At 37.6% G+C, this 16,953-nt stretch overlaps 1 protein-coding gene across 4 annotated transcripts in view; it reads left to right on the top strand.

Annotated features, from left to right (window-relative positions):
- Positions 1-16,953, top strand: part of TXNDC16 (thioredoxin domain containing 16) — a 115,795-nt gene that overhangs the window by 79,217 nt on the left and 19,625 nt on the right. For all 4 annotated transcript variants that reach the window (XM_081228089.1, XM_081228090.1, XM_081228088.1 and 1 more), the window contains 2 exons: positions 6,221-6,389; positions 6,734-6,870. In XM_081228089.1, coding sequence (XP_081084215.1) covers positions 6,221-6,389; positions 6,734-6,870 — 306 coding nt within the window. The remainder of the gene's footprint in view (positions 1-6,220; positions 6,390-6,733; positions 6,871-16,953) is intronic.

Raw genomic sequence — 16,953 nt, 5'->3', positions numbered from 1 at the left:
GACTGCAGAAACTGGTGGGTGTGGGCTGGTAGCAAAGTAGATTTGAGTTTTGAAAAGATATCTCTAGCTTCAGTGTAGAGACATATCGAATTCAGAGAGATAAATTAGGAGAAATGATAAATAGTGGCAGTGAAGAGAGGGACAGATATAAGAGGTATTTAAAATTCAGGTGGTAAAATTGAAGGGCATGCTGATTGATGTGATTAGACCTGTGGAGTTTAGGAATGGGGAGGCGCAAGAGATGATACTTTGTTTTCCGAGTTATACAAAGATGGCAACATTCACCACTATTCAGAGGAAAGAAACCATATTTGTTTTAGACATCTTGAGTTTGAGGATGTTTCCGTTCAAAGGGAACTAGAGAAGGCAGTAAGAACACATTGGTCTGGAACTTTATTAAAGGATGAGCCTGGGCCAAAGTTATAAATTTAGGATTCATTAGATTGTCGATGATTATTGAGATTGTCTAGAAGAGAGGGTAGAACAAGAAGAGAAAGCAGCTTAAACTGAGCCTTGGGGGAACTCCTGACTCCACTGGCAGAAGAGCCTGCAAGAGGGACCAAAAAGGAGCAGCTAGAGAGTCGGGGGTGGGCGTGGGAGCCAATAGAGGAAGGTGCTGCAGAAAATCAAGGGAAGAGAGTGTTTCAGCTGGAGTGTTTCATGCTGCTGAGAAGTTGTAATAAGAATGGGATATAGAGGCAGGGTCAAGATGTGTGGGGTGGGAAGATGCAGAGATAGCATCTCCCCACAACTAGGGCGCCTGCTGGCTGCTTGTGGGGGACTCTGATCCCCAAGGAGATGGGAGGAACCCCAAAGTGAACCGGCAGCTTGCAGAATCCTGGTTCACAAGCCCAGGGTCTGGCCGAAGCTCCTGCAGTGGGAACTCTGAGTCCAAACCACTGGACTAACAGAGAACCTCAGATCCCAGGGAATATTCATCAGACTGAGGTCTCAAGGAGGTCCTCATCTCAGCACCAACACCCAGCTCTACACAATAGCCTACAAACTCCAGTGTTGGAAGCCTCGGGCCAAACAACCAGTAACACAGGAACATAATCCCCCTCATAAAAAAACAAACAATGAGATGGCAAAAAAACATGTCTCAGATGAAGAAGCAAGGTAAAAACCTGAAAGACCAAATAAATGAAGAGGAAATAGGCAATCTACCTGAAAAAGAATTTATAGTAATGATAATAAAGATGATCCAGAATCTCAGAAATAGAATGGAGGCATGCATTGAGAAAATACAGGAAATGTTTAACAAAGATCTAGAAGAAGTAAAGAACAAACAACAGAAATGAACAACACAATAATGGAAATGAAAAATACACCAGAAGGAATCAATAACAGAATAATGGAGGCAGAAGAACGAATAAGTGAGCTGGAAGGCAACATGGTGGAAATAACTGCTGAGGAGCAGAAAAAAGAAAAAAGAATGAAAATAATTAAAAACAATCTCAGAGACCTCTGGGACAACACGAGACGCACCAACATTCGAATTACTGGGGTCCCAGAAGAAGAGAAAAAGAAAGGGTCTGAGAAAATACTTGAAGAGATTATAGTTGAAAACTTCCGTAACATGGGAGAGGAAATAGTCAATCAAGTCCGGGAAGCACAGAGAGTCCCATACAGGGTAAACTCTAGGAAAAGCACACCAAGACATATATTAAACCAACAAAAATTAAATTCAAAGAAAAAATAATAAAAGCATCAAGGGAAAAACAAAAAACATACAAAGGAATCCCCATAAGGTTATCAGCTGATTTTTCAGGGGAAACTGCAGGCCAGAAGGTAATGGCAGTATATACTTAAAGTGATGAAAGAGAAAATCCTAAAACCAAGATTACTCTATCCAGCAAGGATCTCATTCAGATTTGATGGAGAAGTCAGAAGCTTTTCATATAAAAGCTAAGAGAATTCAGCACCACCAAACCAGCTTTACAATAAATGCTAAAGAAACTTCTCTCAGTAGGAAACACAAGAGAAGGAAAAAACCCACAAAAACAAACCCAAAACAATTAAGAAAATGGTAATAGGAATGTACATATCGATAATAGCCTTGAATGTAAATGGATTAACTGCCCCAACCAAAAGACACAGACTGGCTGAATGGATACAAAAACAAGACCCATATATATGCTGTCTACAAGAGACCCACTTCAGACCTAGAGACACATACAGACTGAAAGTGAAGGGATGGAAAAAGATATTCCATGCAAATGGAAATCAAAAGAAAGCTGGAGTAGCAATACTCATATCAGATAAAATAGACTTTAAAATGAAGACTGTTACAAGAGATAAGGAGGGATACTACATAATGATCAAAGGATCAATCCAAGAAGAAGATATAACAATTATAAATATTTATGTACCCAACATAGGAGCACCTCAATACATAAGGAAAATGCTAACAACCATGAAAGGAGAAATCGACAGTAACACAATAATAGGGGACTTTAACACCCCACTTACACCAATGGATAGATCATCGAGACAGAAAATAAATAATGAAACACAAGCTTTAAATGACACAGTAGACCAGATCTAATTGATGTTTATAGAACATTTCACCCAAAAGTGACAGAATACACTTTCTTCTCAAGTGCACATGGAACATTCTCCAGGATAGATCACATCTTGGGTCACAAATCAAGCCTTGGAAAATTTTAAAAAATTGAAATTGTATTATGCAACTTTTCTGACCACAGCGCTATGAGATTGGAAATCAATTACAGGAAAAAAAAACCTGTAAAAAACACAAATACATGGAGGCTAAACAGTGCAGTACTAAATAACCAAGAAATCACTGAAGAAATCAAAGAAGAAATAAAAAAATACATAGAAACAAATGATGATGAAATCACAATGACCCCAAACCTATGAGATGCAGTAAAAGCAGTTCTACGAGGGAAGTTTATAGCAATACAATCTCACCTCAAGACACAAGAAAATTCTCAAACAATCTAACCCTACACTTAAAACAACTAGAGAAAGAAGAACAAACAGAACCCAAAGTCAGTAGAAGGAAAGAAATCATAAAGATCAGAGCAGAAATAAATAGAAACAAAGACAACAATACCAAAGATCAATAAAACTAAAAACTTGTTCTTTGAGAAGATAACAAAATTGATAAACCCTGAGACAGACTCATCAAGAAAAAAAGGGAGAGGACTAAAATCAATAAAATTAGAAATGTAAAAGGAGAAATCACAACTGACATTGCAGAAATACAAAGGGTTATAAGAGACTACTACAAACAACTATATGCCAATAAAATGGACAACCACGAAGAAAGGGACAAATTCTTGGACAAATGGACAAAACTTTCCAAGACGGAACCAGGAAGAATTAAAAGTATAAACAGACCTATCACAAGTAATGAAATTGAAACCAGAATTAAAAATCTTCCAACAAACAGAAGTCCAGGACCAGATGGCTTCACAGGTGAATTCTATCAAACATTTAGAGAAGAGCTCACACTGATCCTTTTCAAACTCTTCCAAAAAATTGCAGAGGAAGAAACACTCCCAAATTCATTCTACAAAACCACATCACCCTGATACCAAAACCAGAAAAAGATATCACACACAAAAAGGAAAATTATAGACCAATATCACTGATGAACATAGATGCAAAACTCCTGAACAAAATACTAGCAAACAGAATCCAACAGCACATTAAAAGGATCATACACCATGATCAAGTGGGATTTATCCCAGGGATGCAAGGATTCTTCAGTATATGCAAATCAATCAATGTGATACACCACGTTAACAAATACAGGAATAAAAACCATATGATTATCTCAATAGATGCAGGAAAAGCTTTTGACAAAATTCAACATCAATTTATGATAAAACTCTCCAGAAAATGGGCATAGAGGGAATCTACCTCAACATAATAAAGGCCATATATGACAAACCCACAGCAAGCATCATACTCAATGGTAAAAAACTGAAAGCATTTCCACTAAGATCAGGAACAAGACAAGGATGTCCACTCTTGCCACTCTTATTCAACATAGTTTTGGAAGTCCTTGCCACAGCAATCAGAGAAGAAAAAGAAATAAAAGGAATACAAATTGGAAAAGAAGAAGTAAAACTGTCACTGTTTGCCAATGACATGATACTATTCGTAGAATATCCTAAAGATGCCACCAGAAAACTACTAGAACTAATCAATGAACTTAATAAGGTTGCAGGATACAAAATTAATGCACAGGAATCTCTGGCATTCCTATACACCAACAATGAAAAATCAGAAAGAGAAATTAAGGAAACACTCCCATTTACCACTGCAACAAAAAGAATAAAATACCTAGGAATAGACCTGCCTAAGGAGGCAAAAGACTTGTACTCAGAAACTATAAAACAATGCTGAAGTCAAAGATGACATAAACAGATGGAGAAATATACCACGTTCTTGGATGAGAAGATTCAATATTGTGAAAATGACTATACTACTCAAAGCAATCTACAAATTCAATGCAATCCCTATCAAACTACCAATGGAATCCTTCACAGAATTAGAACAAAAAATTTTACAATTCATATGGAAACGCAAAAGATCCCGAATAGCCAAAGCAATTTGAGAAACAAAAATGGAGTTGGAGGAATCAGGCTCCCTGACTTCAGACTATACCACAAAGCTACAGTAATGAAGACAGTATGGTGCTGGCACAAAAACACAAATATATATATCAATGATACAGGATAGAATGCCCAGAGATAAACCCACGCACATGTGGGGACTTAATTTATGACAAAGGAGGCAAGAACATACAATGGAGAAAAGACAAACTCTTCAATAAGTGCTGGTAAAACTGGACAGCTACACGTAAAAGAATGAAATTAGAATGCTACTTAACACCATACACAAAAATAAACTCCAAATGGATTAAAGACTCAAATGTAAGACCAGACATTATAAAACTCTTAGAGGAAAAACACTCTTTGACATAAGATCTTTTTTCTCCCACCTCCTAGAGTAACAGAAATAAAAACAAAAATAAACAAATAGGACATAATTAAACTTAAAAGCTTTTGCACAGCCAAGGAAACCATAAACAAGACAAAAAAAGACCACTCTCAGAATGGGAGAAAATATTTGCAAATGAAACAACAGACAGGATTCATCTCCAAAATATACAAACAGCTCATGGAGCTCAATATCAAAAAAACAATCCAGTTAAAAAATGGGTGGAAGACCTAAATTGACATTTCACCAAGGAAGGCATACAGATGGCCAAGAGGCACATGAAAAGATGCTCAACATCACTAATTAGTAGTGAAATGCAAATCAGAACTACAAAGAGGTATCACCTCATGCCAGTCAGAATGGTTATTATCAAAAAATCTAGAAACAATAAATGCTGGAAAGGGCGTGGTGAAAAGGGAACCCTTCTGCACTGTTGGTGGGAATGTAAATTAATACAACCACTATGGAAAACAGTATGGAGGTTCCTTAAAAAACTAAACATAGAACTACCATACGACCCAGCAATCCCACTACTGGGAATATACCCTGAGAAAACCATAATTCAAAAAGAGTCATGTACCACAGTGTTCATTGCAGCTCTATTTACAATAGCCAGGCCATGGAAGCAACCTAAGTGTCCATCAACAGATGAAAGGATAAAGAAGATGTGACACATATATACAATGGAATATTACTCAGCCATAAAAAGGAACAAAATTGAGTTATTTGTAGTGAGGTGGATGGACCTAGAGTCTGTCATACAGAGTGAAGTAAGAAAAAAATACTATATGCTACCACATATATATGGAATCCCCCTCCCCCCCCCAAAATGGTACTGATGAACATAGTTGCAGGGCAGGAATAAAGAGGTGGACATAGAAAATGGACTTGTGGACATGGAGTGGGAGGGTGAAGCTGGGGCAAAGTGAGAGTAACATCAACATATATACACTACCGGATATAAAATAGTTGGCTGGTGGGAAGCAGCAACATAGCACAGATCAGCTCGGTGCTTTGCGATGACCTAGAAGGGTGGGAGGGAGGCTCAAGAGGGAGGAGATATGGGGACGTGTATGCATATGGCTGATTGGCTTTGTTGTGCAACAGAAACTGACACTGTAGTGTGAAGCCATACTCCAATAAGCATTAAATAAAAGAATGGGATATAAAAAATATTGACAATTCTCAACAAATGAGTTTTCTACATTAACATTTGTAAAATGTGCGTTTTCCTTTTATTTAGGCACCTCTACTATGCTGCTTACTAGAGTAAACTGTGCAGATTGGTCTCATGTATGTGCCAAGCAAAATGTTACTGAATTTCCTGTTGTAAAGATGTACAAGGAAGGCGAGAACCCGGTATCTTATGCTGGTATGCTAGGAACTGAAGATCTCCTAAAATTTATCCAGCTGTAAGTATTCAGCTTCACCCTAAGATTTTTAAAATGTTAGGTCTATAAAAGTTCTAATTCCCATACTTTGTTGACACACTTTGGATAGGTTGAGGAGGTATGAATTGAGATCACAGGGAAAACACTAATGAGCAGAGCCTATCTACTACATTCCATCACCTTTAGGGAGATAGAAATTTTGTTTAATGAGGCTGATTTTTTGTTTAGAATAGTATTTAATTGTCTTTATTTTGTCAGATGCTTATCCTGTGGAATATGCTACGTTCAGTATATTTTATTATTTTTTTACAAGCTGAAAAGTATCTTTAATAATTAATTTTGAATATAGTTAAATATTCATCCAGCAACAGGATTTCATGCCCAGTGAACATTACATCTGTCCAAGAAGCAGAAGAATTTTTAAGTGGGAAATTACATAAAGACCTGATCTCCTATTCTAGCGTGTCAGTACTGGGGCTGTTTAGTCCAACTATGACAACAGGTAAGTGTAATTGAACATTTGAATTATATAATATATAACTAAAGACTCGTTTACTAGGTTTCTTTTTTGAAAGAATATCTTTTTAAATTATAGAGAATTCAATTAGAGAATTTTGAAAATACAGAAAATTTTGAAGAAAAAAATAAAAATCTAATTATTTAGAGTTGTTGAACTTTAATGTAATTCCTTCCCTTTTTTTCTGTGTACTGATATATTGCATATTTATATACATTTTAATGTAATTGGGCTAGTACTATGTATTTAGGTTAGTATCTGCTGTTTTTATTTAACATTAAGTGGGTGACTTTTTTCATGTGGTTAATATTCTTCAAAAACATCATGGCTTCAAAACATATAATATTTGATTGGATGAATATACCATAATTTATTTAACTATTTGCCAACAAATAATATTTTTGTTTCCCTTTTTTCTTTTTGCTATATGGAAAGAATATTTTTATTTATGAGTCTTTTTGTAGATTTTAGGATTCTCTATGTACAGTATCATCTCATCTGCAAACAGTGACAGCTTTACTTCCTCTTTTCCGATTTGGATTCCTTTTATTTCTTTTTCTTCTCTAATTGCTGTGGCTAAAACTTCCAAAACTATGTTGAATAAGAGTGGTGAGAGTGGATAACCTTGTCTTGTTCCTGACCTTAGAGAAAATGGGTTCAGTTTTTCACCATTGAGAATGATGTTGGCTGTGGGTTTGTCATATATGTCATATATGGCCTTTATTATGGTGAGGTAAGTTCCCTCTATGCCTACTTTCTGGAGGGTTTTTATCATAAATGGGTGTTGAATTTTCTCGAAAGCTTTTTCTGCATCTATTGAGATGATCATATGGTTTTTATTCTTCAGTTTGTTAATATGGTGTATCACATTGATTGATTTGCGTATATTGAAGAATCCTTGCATTCCTAGGATTAACGCACTTGATCATGGTGTATGATCCTTTTAATGTGCTGTTGGATTCTGTTTGCTAGTACTTTGTTGAGGATTTTTTCATCTATGTTCATCAGTGGTATTGGCCTGTAGTTTTCTTTCTTTTTGACATCTTTGTCTGGTTTGATGGTGATGGTGGCCTCGTAGAATGAGTTTGGGAGTGTTCCTCCCTCTGCTATATTTTGGAAGAGTTTGAGAAGGATAGGTGTTAGCTCTTCTCTAAATGTTTGATAGAATTCGCCTGTGAAGCCATCTGGTCCTGGGCTTTTGTTTTTTGGAAGATTTTTAATCACAGTCTAAATTTCAGTGCTTGTGATTGGTCTGTTTATATTTTCTATTTCTTACTGGTTCGCTCTCGGAAGGTTGTGCTTTTCTAAGAATTTGTCCATTTCTTCCAGATTGTCCCTTTTATTGACATACAGTTGCTTGTAGTAATCTCTCATGATCCTTTGTATTTCTGCAGTGTCAGTTGTTACTTCTCCATTTTCACTTCTAATTCTATTAATTTGAGTCTTCTCCCTTTTTTCTTCATGAGTCTGGCTAATGGTTTATCAATCTTGTTTATCTTCTCAAAGAACTAGCTTTTACTTTTATTGATCTTTGCTATTGTTTCTTCATTTCTTTTTCATTTATTTCTGATCTCATCTTTATGATTTCTTTCCTTCTGCTAACTTTGAGGTTGTTTTGTTCTTCTTTCTCTAATTGCTTTAGGTATAAGGTTAGGTTGTTTACTTGAGTTGTTTCTTGAGGTACAACTGTATTGCTCTATACTTCCCTCTTATAGAACTGATTTTGCTGCATCCCATACGTTTTGGGTTGTCGTTTTTTCACTGGCCTTTGTTTCTAGGTATTTTTTGATTTCCTCTTTGATTTCTTCAGTAATCTCTTGGTTATTTAGTGTATTGTTTAGCCTCCATGTGTTTGTAATGTTTACAGATTTTTTCCTGTAATTGATATCTAGTCTCATAGCGTTGTGGTTGGAAAAGATACCTGATACGATTTCAGTTTTCTTAAATTTACCGAGGCTTGATTTGCAACCCAAGATATGATCTATCCTGGAGAATGTTCCATGAGCACTTGAGAAGAAAGTGTATTCTGTTGTTTTTGGATGGAATGTCCTATAAATATCAATTAAGTCCATCTTGTTTAATGTATCACTTAAAGCTTGTGTTTCCTTATTTATTTTCATTTTGGATGATCTGTCCATTGGTGAAAGTGGGCTCTTAAGGTCCCCTACTATTATTGTGTTACTGTCAATTTCCCCTTTTATGGCTGTTATCATTTGCCTTATGTATTGAGGTGCTCCTATGTTGGGTGCATAAATATTTACAATTGTTATATCTTCTTCTTGGATTGATCCCTTTATCATTATGTAGTGTCCTTCTTTGTTTCTTGTAATAGTCTTTATTTTAAAGTCTATTTTGTCTGATATGAGAATTGCTACTCCAGCTTTCCTTTGGTATCCATTTGCATGGAATATCTTTTTCCATCCCCTCACTTTCAGTCTGTATGTATCCCTAGGTCTGAAGTGGGTCTCTTGTAGACAGCATATATACGGGTTTTGTTTTTGTATCCATTCAGCCATGTATGTCTTTTGGTTGGAGCATTTAATCCATTTACACTTAAGGTAATTATCTATATATATGTTCCTATTACCGTTTTCTTCATTGTTTTGCATTTGTTATTGTAGGTGTTTTCCTTCTCTTGTGTTTCCTGCCTAAAGAAGTTCCTTTATCATTTTTTGTAAAGCTGGTTTGGTGGTGCTGAATTCTCTTAGCTTTTGCTTGTTAAGTTTTTAATTTCTCCAGCGAATCTGAATGAGATCCTTTCTGAGTAGAGTAATCGTGGTTGTAAGTTTTTCCCTTTCATCACTTTAAATATGTCCTGCCACTCAGTTCTGGCTTGCAGAGTTTCTGCTGAAAGATCAGCTGTTAACCTTATGGGGATTCTCTGTATGTTATTTGCTGTTTTTCCCCTGCTGCTTTTAATATGTTTTCTTTGTATTTAAGTTTTGACAGTTTGATTAATATGTGTCTTGGCGTATTTCTCCTTGGATTTATCCTGTATAGGATTCTCTGTGCTTCCTGGACTTGATTAACTATTTCCTTTCCCATATTAGGGAAGTTTTCAACTATCATCTCTTCAAATATTTTCTCAGCCCCTTTCTTTTTCTCTTCTTCTTCTGGGACCCCTATAATTCGAATGTTGGTGCATTTAATGTTATCCCAGAGGTCTCTGAGACTGTCATCAGTTCTTTTCATTCTTTATTCTGCTCTGCAGTAGTTATTTCCACTATTTTATCTTCCAGGTCACTTACCTGTTCTTCTCTCTCAGTTATTCTGCTATTAATTCCATCTAGAGAATTTTTAATTTCATTTATTGTGTTGTTCGTCATTGTTTGTTTGCTCTTTAGTTCTTCTAGGTCCTTGTTAAATGTTTCTTGTATTTTTTCCATTCTATTTCCAAGACTTTGGATCACCTTTACTATCATTATTCTGAATTCTTTTTCAGGTAGACTGCCTATTTCCTCTTCATTTGTTTGCCCTGGTTGGTTTTTACCTTCCTTCTTCATCTTCTGTGTATTTTTCTGTCTTCTCAGTTTGCTTAACTTACTGTGTTTGGGGTCTCCTTTTCGCAGGCTGCAGATTTGTCGATCCCGTTGTTTTTGGTGTCTACCCCTAGTGACTAAGGTTGGTTTAGTGGGTTGTGTAGGCTTCCTGGTGAAGCGGACTAGTGCATGTGTTTTGGTGGATGAGGCTGGACCTTGTCTTTCTGGTGGGCACAACCACGTCCAGTGGTGTGTTTTGGGGTGTCTGTGACCTTATTATGATTTCAGGTAGCCTCTCTGCTAATGGGTGGGATTGTGTTCCTGTCTTGCTAGTTGTTTGGCATAGGGTGTCCAGCACTATAGCTTGCTCGTCGTTGAATGGTGCTAGGTGTTAGCATTGAGATCAAGATCACTGGGAGAGCTTTTGCCATTTGATATTATATTGAGCCAGGGGGTCTCTGATGGAACAATGGTCTCTTGCCTCTTAGGCAGTTCTAGACTTTTCCCGAGACTCCCTTTGGGCTAGCTGTGGTGCACTAGCCCCCTTCAGGCTGTGTTCACGAAGTCAACCCCAGTCCTCCCCCTGGGATCAGAACTTTGAAGCCTGAGCCTCAGCTCCTAGCCCCCACCCGTCTAGGCGGATGAGCAGAGAAGCCTTTCAGGCTGGTGAGTGCTGATAGGCACAATCCTCTGTGTGGAAGTCTCTCCACTTTGCCCTCTGCACCCGTATTGCTGCGCTCTCCTCCATGGCCCTGAAGCTTCCCCCCAGCCCACCACCCATCTCTGCCTGTGAAGGGGCTTCCTAGTGTTTGGAAACTTTTCCTCCTTCACAGCTCCCTCCCAGAGGTGCAGGTCCTGTCCCTATTCTTTTGTCTCTGTGTTTTCTGTTTTCTTTTGCCCTACCCAGGTACGTGGGGAGTTTCTTGCCTTTTGGGAAGTCTGAGGTCTTCTACCAGCATGCAGTAGGTGTTCTGTAGCAGTTGTTCCACATGTAGATGTATTTGTGGGGAGGAAGGTGATCTCCATGTCTTACTCTCTGCCATCTTGAAGGTCAGTCATACATATACATCTGTTCCCACATCTCTTCCCTCATGCATCTCCCTCCCTTCCACCCTCCCCATCCCACCCCTCCAGGCGGTCACAAAGCACCGAGCTGATCTCCCTGTGCTCTGCGGCTGCTTCCCACTATCTATCTACCTTACGTTTGGTAGTGTATATATGTCCATGCTGCTCTTTCGTTTTGTCACAGCTTCCCCTTCCCCCTCCCCATATCCTCAAGTCCATTCTCAAGTAGGTCTGTGTCTTTATTCCCGTTTTACCCCTAGGTTCTTCATGACATTTTTTTTTTAATTCCATATATATGTGTTAGCATACGGTATTTGTCTTTCTCTTTCTGACTTACTTCACTCTGTATGACAGACTCTAGGTCTATCCACCTCATTACAAATAGCTCAGTTTCGTTTCTTTTTATGGCTGAGTATTATTCCATTGTATATATGTGCCACATCTTCTTTATCCATTCATCCGATGATGGACACTTAGGTTGTTTCCAGCTCCGGGCTATTGTGAATAGAGCTGCAATGAACATTTTGGTACGTCTCTGTTTGAATTATGGTTTTCTCAGGGTATATGCCTAGTAATGGGATTGCTGGATCATATGGTAGTTCTATTTTTAGTTTTTTAAGGAACCTCCATACTGTTCTCCATAGTGGCTGTACCAATTCACATTCCCACCAGCAGTGTAAGAGCGTTCCCTTTTCTCCACACCCTCTCCAGCATTTATTGTTTCTAGATTTCTTGATGATGGCCATTCTGACTGGTGTGAGATGATATCTCATTGTAGTTTTGATTTGCATTTCTCTAATGATTAATGATGTTGAGCATTCTTTCATGTGTTTGTTGGCAGCCTGTATATCTTCTTTGGAGAAATGCCTATTTAAGTCTTCTGCCCATTTTTGGATTGGGTTGTTTTTTTGCTATTGAGCTGCATGAGCTGTTTATAAATTTTGGGGATTAATCCTTTGTCAGTTGCTTCATTTGCAAATATTTTCTCCCATTCTGAGGGTTCTCTTTTGGTCTTGTTTATGGTTTCCTTTGCTGTGCAAAAGCTTTGAAGTTTCATTAGGTCCCATTTGTTTATCTTTGTTTTTATTTCCATTTTTCTAGGAGGTGGGTCCAAAAGGATCTTGCTGTGATTTATGTCATAGAGTGTTCTGCCTATGTTTTCCTCTAAGAGTTTGATAGTTTCTGGCCTTACATTTAGGTCTTTAATCCATTTTGAACTTATTTTTGTGTATGGTGTTAGGGAATGATCTAATCTCATACTTTTACATGTCCCTGTCCAGTTTTCCCAGCACCACTTATTGAAGAGGCTGTCCTTTCTCCACTGTACATTCCTGCCTCCTTTATCAAAGATAAGTTGACCATATGTGCATGGGTTTATCTCTGGGCTTTCTATCCTGTTCCATTGATCTGTCTTTCTGTTTTTATGCCAGTACCACACTGTCTTGATTACTGTAGCTCTGTAGTATAGTCTGAAGTCAGGGAGCCTGATTCCTCCAGCTCCGTTTTTCGTTCTCAAGATTGCTTTGGCTATTCGGGGTCTTTTGTTTTTCCAAACAAATTTTGAAATTTTTTGTTCTAGTTCTGTGAAAAATGCCAGTGGTAGTTTGATAGGGATTGCATTGAATCTGTAGATTGCTTTGGGTAGTAGAGTCATTTTCACAATATTGATTCTTCCAATCCAGGAGCATGGTATATCTCTCCATCTATTTGTATCATCTTTAATTTCTTTCATCAGTGTCTTATAATTTTCTGCATACAGGTCTTTTGTCTCCTTAGGTAGGTTTATTCCTAGATATTTTATTCTTTTTGTTGCAATGGTAAATGGGAGTGTTTTCTTGATTTCATTTTCAGATTTTTCATCATTAGTGTACAGGAATGCCAGAGATTTCTGCGCATTAATTTTGTATCCTGCTACTTTACCAAATTCATTGATTAGCTCTAGTAGTTTTCTGGTAGCATCTTTAGGATTCTCTATGTATAGCATCATGTCATCTGCAAACAGTGACAGCTTTACTTCTTCTTTTCCAATTTGGATTCCTTTTATTTCCTTTTCTTCTCTGATTGCTGTGGCTAAAACTTCCAAAACTAGGTTGAATAAGAGTGGTGAGAGTGGGCAGCCTTGTCTTGTTCCTGATCTTAGTGGAAATGGTTTCAGTTTTTCACCATTGAGGACAATGTTGGCTGTGGGTTTGTCATATATGGCCTTTATTATGTTGAGGAAAGTTCCCTCTATGCCTCCTGTCTGCAGGGTTTTTATCATAAATGGGTGTTGAATTTTGTCGAAAGCTTTCTCTGCATCTATTGAGATGATCATACGGTTTTTCTCCTTCAACTTGTTAATATGGTGTATCACATTGATTGATTTGCGTATATTGAAGAATCCTTGCATTCCTGGAATAAACCCCACTTGATCATGGTGTATGATCCTTTTAATGTGCTGTTGGATTCTGTTTGCTAGTATTTTGTTGAGGATTTTTGCATCTATGTTCATCAGTGATATTGGCCTGTAGTTTTCTTCCTTTGTGACATCTTTGTCTGGTTTTGGTATCAAGGTGATGGTGGCCTCATAGAATGAGTTTGGGAGTGTTCCTTCGTCTGGAATTGTTTGGAAGAGTTTGAGAAGGATGGGTGTTAGCTCTTCCCTAAATGTTTGATAGAATTCGCCTGTGAAGCCATCTGGTCCTGGGCTTTTGTTTATTGGAACATTTTTAATCACAGTTTCAATTTCAGTGCTTGTGATTGGTCTATTCATATTTTCTATTTCTTCCTGAGTCAGTCTTGGCAGGTTGTGCATTTCTAAGAATTTGTCCATTTCTTCCAGGTTGTCCATTTTATTGGCATAGAGTTGCTTGTAGTAATCTCTCATAATCTTTTGTATTTCTGCAGTGTCAGTTGTTACTTCTCCTTTTTCATTTCTAATTCTATTGATTTGAGTCTTCTCCCTTTTTTTCTTGATGAGTCTGGCTAATGGTTTGTCTATTTTGTTTATCTTCTCAAAGAACCAGCTTTTAGTTTTATTGATCTTCGCTATCGTTTCCTTCATTTCTTTTTCATTTATTTCTGATCTGATCTTTATGATTTCTTTCCTTCTGCTAACTTTGGGGTGTTTTTGTTCTTCTTTCTCTAATTGCTTTTGGTGCAGGGTCAGGTTGTTTGCTCGAGATGTTTCCTGTTTCTTAAGGTGGGATTGTATTGCTATAAACTTCCCCCTTAGAACTGCTTTGCTGCGTCCCATAGGTTTTGGGTCGTTGTGTCTCCATTGTCATTTGTTTCTAGGTATTTTTTAATTTCCTCTTTGATTTCTTCAGTGATCACTTCGTTATTGAGTAGCGTATTGTTTAGCCTCCATGTGTTTGTATTTTTTACAGATCTTTTCCTGTAATTGATGTCTAGTCTCATAGCATTGTGGTCGGAAAAGATACTTGATACAATTTCAATTTTCTTAAATTTACCAAGGCTTGATTTGTGACCCAAGATATGATCTATCCTGGAGAATGTTCCATGAGCACTTGAGAAAAATGTGTATTCTGTTGTTTTTGGATGGAATGTCCTATAAATATCTATTAAGTCCATCTTGTTTAATGTATCATTTAAAGCTTGTGTTTCCTTATTTATTTTCATTTTGGATTATCTGTCCATTGGTGAAAGTGGGGTGTTAAAGTCCCCTACTATGAGTGTGTTACTGTCGATTTCCCCTTTTATGGCTGTTAGTATTTGCCTTATGTATTGAGGTGCTCCTATGTTGGGTGCATAAATATTTACAATTGTTATATCTTCTTCTTGGATTGATCCCTTTATCATTATGTAGTGTCCTTCTTTGTCTCTTCTAGTAGTCTTTATTTTAAAGTCTATTTTGTCTGATATGAGAATTGCTACTCCAGCTTTCTTTTGGTTTCCATTTGCATGGAATATCTTTTTCCATCCCCTTACTTTCAGTCTGTATGTGTCTCTAGGTCTGAAGTGGGTCTCTTGTAGACAGCATATATATGGGTCTTGTTTTTGTATCCATTCAGCCACTCTGTGTCTTTTGGTGGGAGCATTTAGTCCATTTACATTTAAGGTAATTATTGATATGTATGTTCCTATTCCCATTTTCTTAATTGTTTTGGGTTCGTTATTGTAGGTCTTTTCCTTCTGTTGTGTTTCTTGCCTAGAGAAGTTCCTTTAGCATTTGTTGTAAAGCTGGTTTAGTGGTGCCGAACTCTCTCAGCTTTTGCTTGTCTGTAAACGTTTTAATTTCTCCATCAAATCTGAATGAGATCCTTGCTGGGTAGAGTAATCTTGGTTGCAGGTTTTTCTCCTTCATCACTTTAATTATGTCCTGCCAGTCCCTTCTGGTTTGTAGAGTTTCTGCTGAGAGATCAGCTGTTATCTTGATGGGGATTCCCTTGTGTGTTATTTGTTGTTTTTCCCTTGCTGCTTTTAATATGATTTCTTTGTGTTTAATTTTTGACAGTTTGATTAATATGTGTCTTGGCATACTTCTCCTTGGATTTATTCTGTATTGGACTCTCTGTGCCTCCTGGACTTGATTAACTATTTCCTTTCCCATATTAGGGAAGTTTTCAACTATAATCTCTTCAAATATTTTCTCAGTCCCTTTCTTTTTCTCTTCTTCTTCTGGAACCCCTATAATTCGAATGTTGGTGCATTTAATGTTGTCCCAGAGGTCTCTGAGACTGTCCTCTGTTCTTTTCATTCTTTTTTCTTTATTTTGCTCTGCATCAGTTATTTCCACTATTTTATCTTCCACCTCACTTATCCGTTCTTCTGCCTCAGTTATTCTGCTATTGATCCCATCTAGAGTATTTTTCATTTCATTTATTGTGTTTTTAATCAATGCTTGATTCATCTTGAGTTCTTCTAGGTCCTTGTTAACTGTTTCTTGCATTTTGTCTATTCTATTTCCAAGATTTTGGATCTTGGAAATAGAATCTTGGAAATAGAATCTTGGATCAGCTTTACTATCATTATTCTGAATTCTTTTTCAGGTAGACTGCCTATTATGTCTTCATTTGTTAGGTCTGGTGGGTTTTTATCTTGCTCCTTCACCTGTTGTGTGTTTTTCTGTCTTCTCATTTTGCTTATCTTACTGTGTTTGGGGTCTCCTTTTTGCAGGCTGCAGGTTCGTAGTTCCCGTTGTTTTTGGTGTCTGTCCCCAGTGGCTAAGGTTGGTTTAGTGGGTTGTGTAGGCTTCCTGGTGGAGGGGACTAGTGCCTGTGTTCTGGTGGATGAGGCTCGATCTTGTCTTTCTGGTGGGCAGGTCCACGTCTGGTTGTGTGTTTTGGGGTGTCTGCGGATTTTTTATGATTTTAGGCAGCCTCTCTGCTAATGGGTGGCATTGTGTTCCTGTCTTGCTAGTTGTTTGGCATAGGGTGTCCAGCACTGTAGCTTGCTGGTTGTTGAGTAAAGCTGGGTGTTGGTGTTGAGATGGAGATCTCTGGAAGTTTTTCGCCGTTTGATATTATGTGGAGCTGGGAGGTCTCTTGTGGACCAGTGTCCTGAAGTTGGCTCTCCCACCTCA

The sequence above is a fragment of the Mesoplodon bidens genome (genome assembly GCF_964165515.1).
Source record: "Mesoplodon bidens genome assembly, chromosome: 3".
NCBI lineage: Eukaryota > Metazoa > Chordata > Mammalia > Artiodactyla > Ziphiidae > Mesoplodon > Mesoplodon bidens.
Note: the sequence above shows the minus strand (reverse complement) of the source record. Positions and strands in the feature narration are given on the sequence as shown.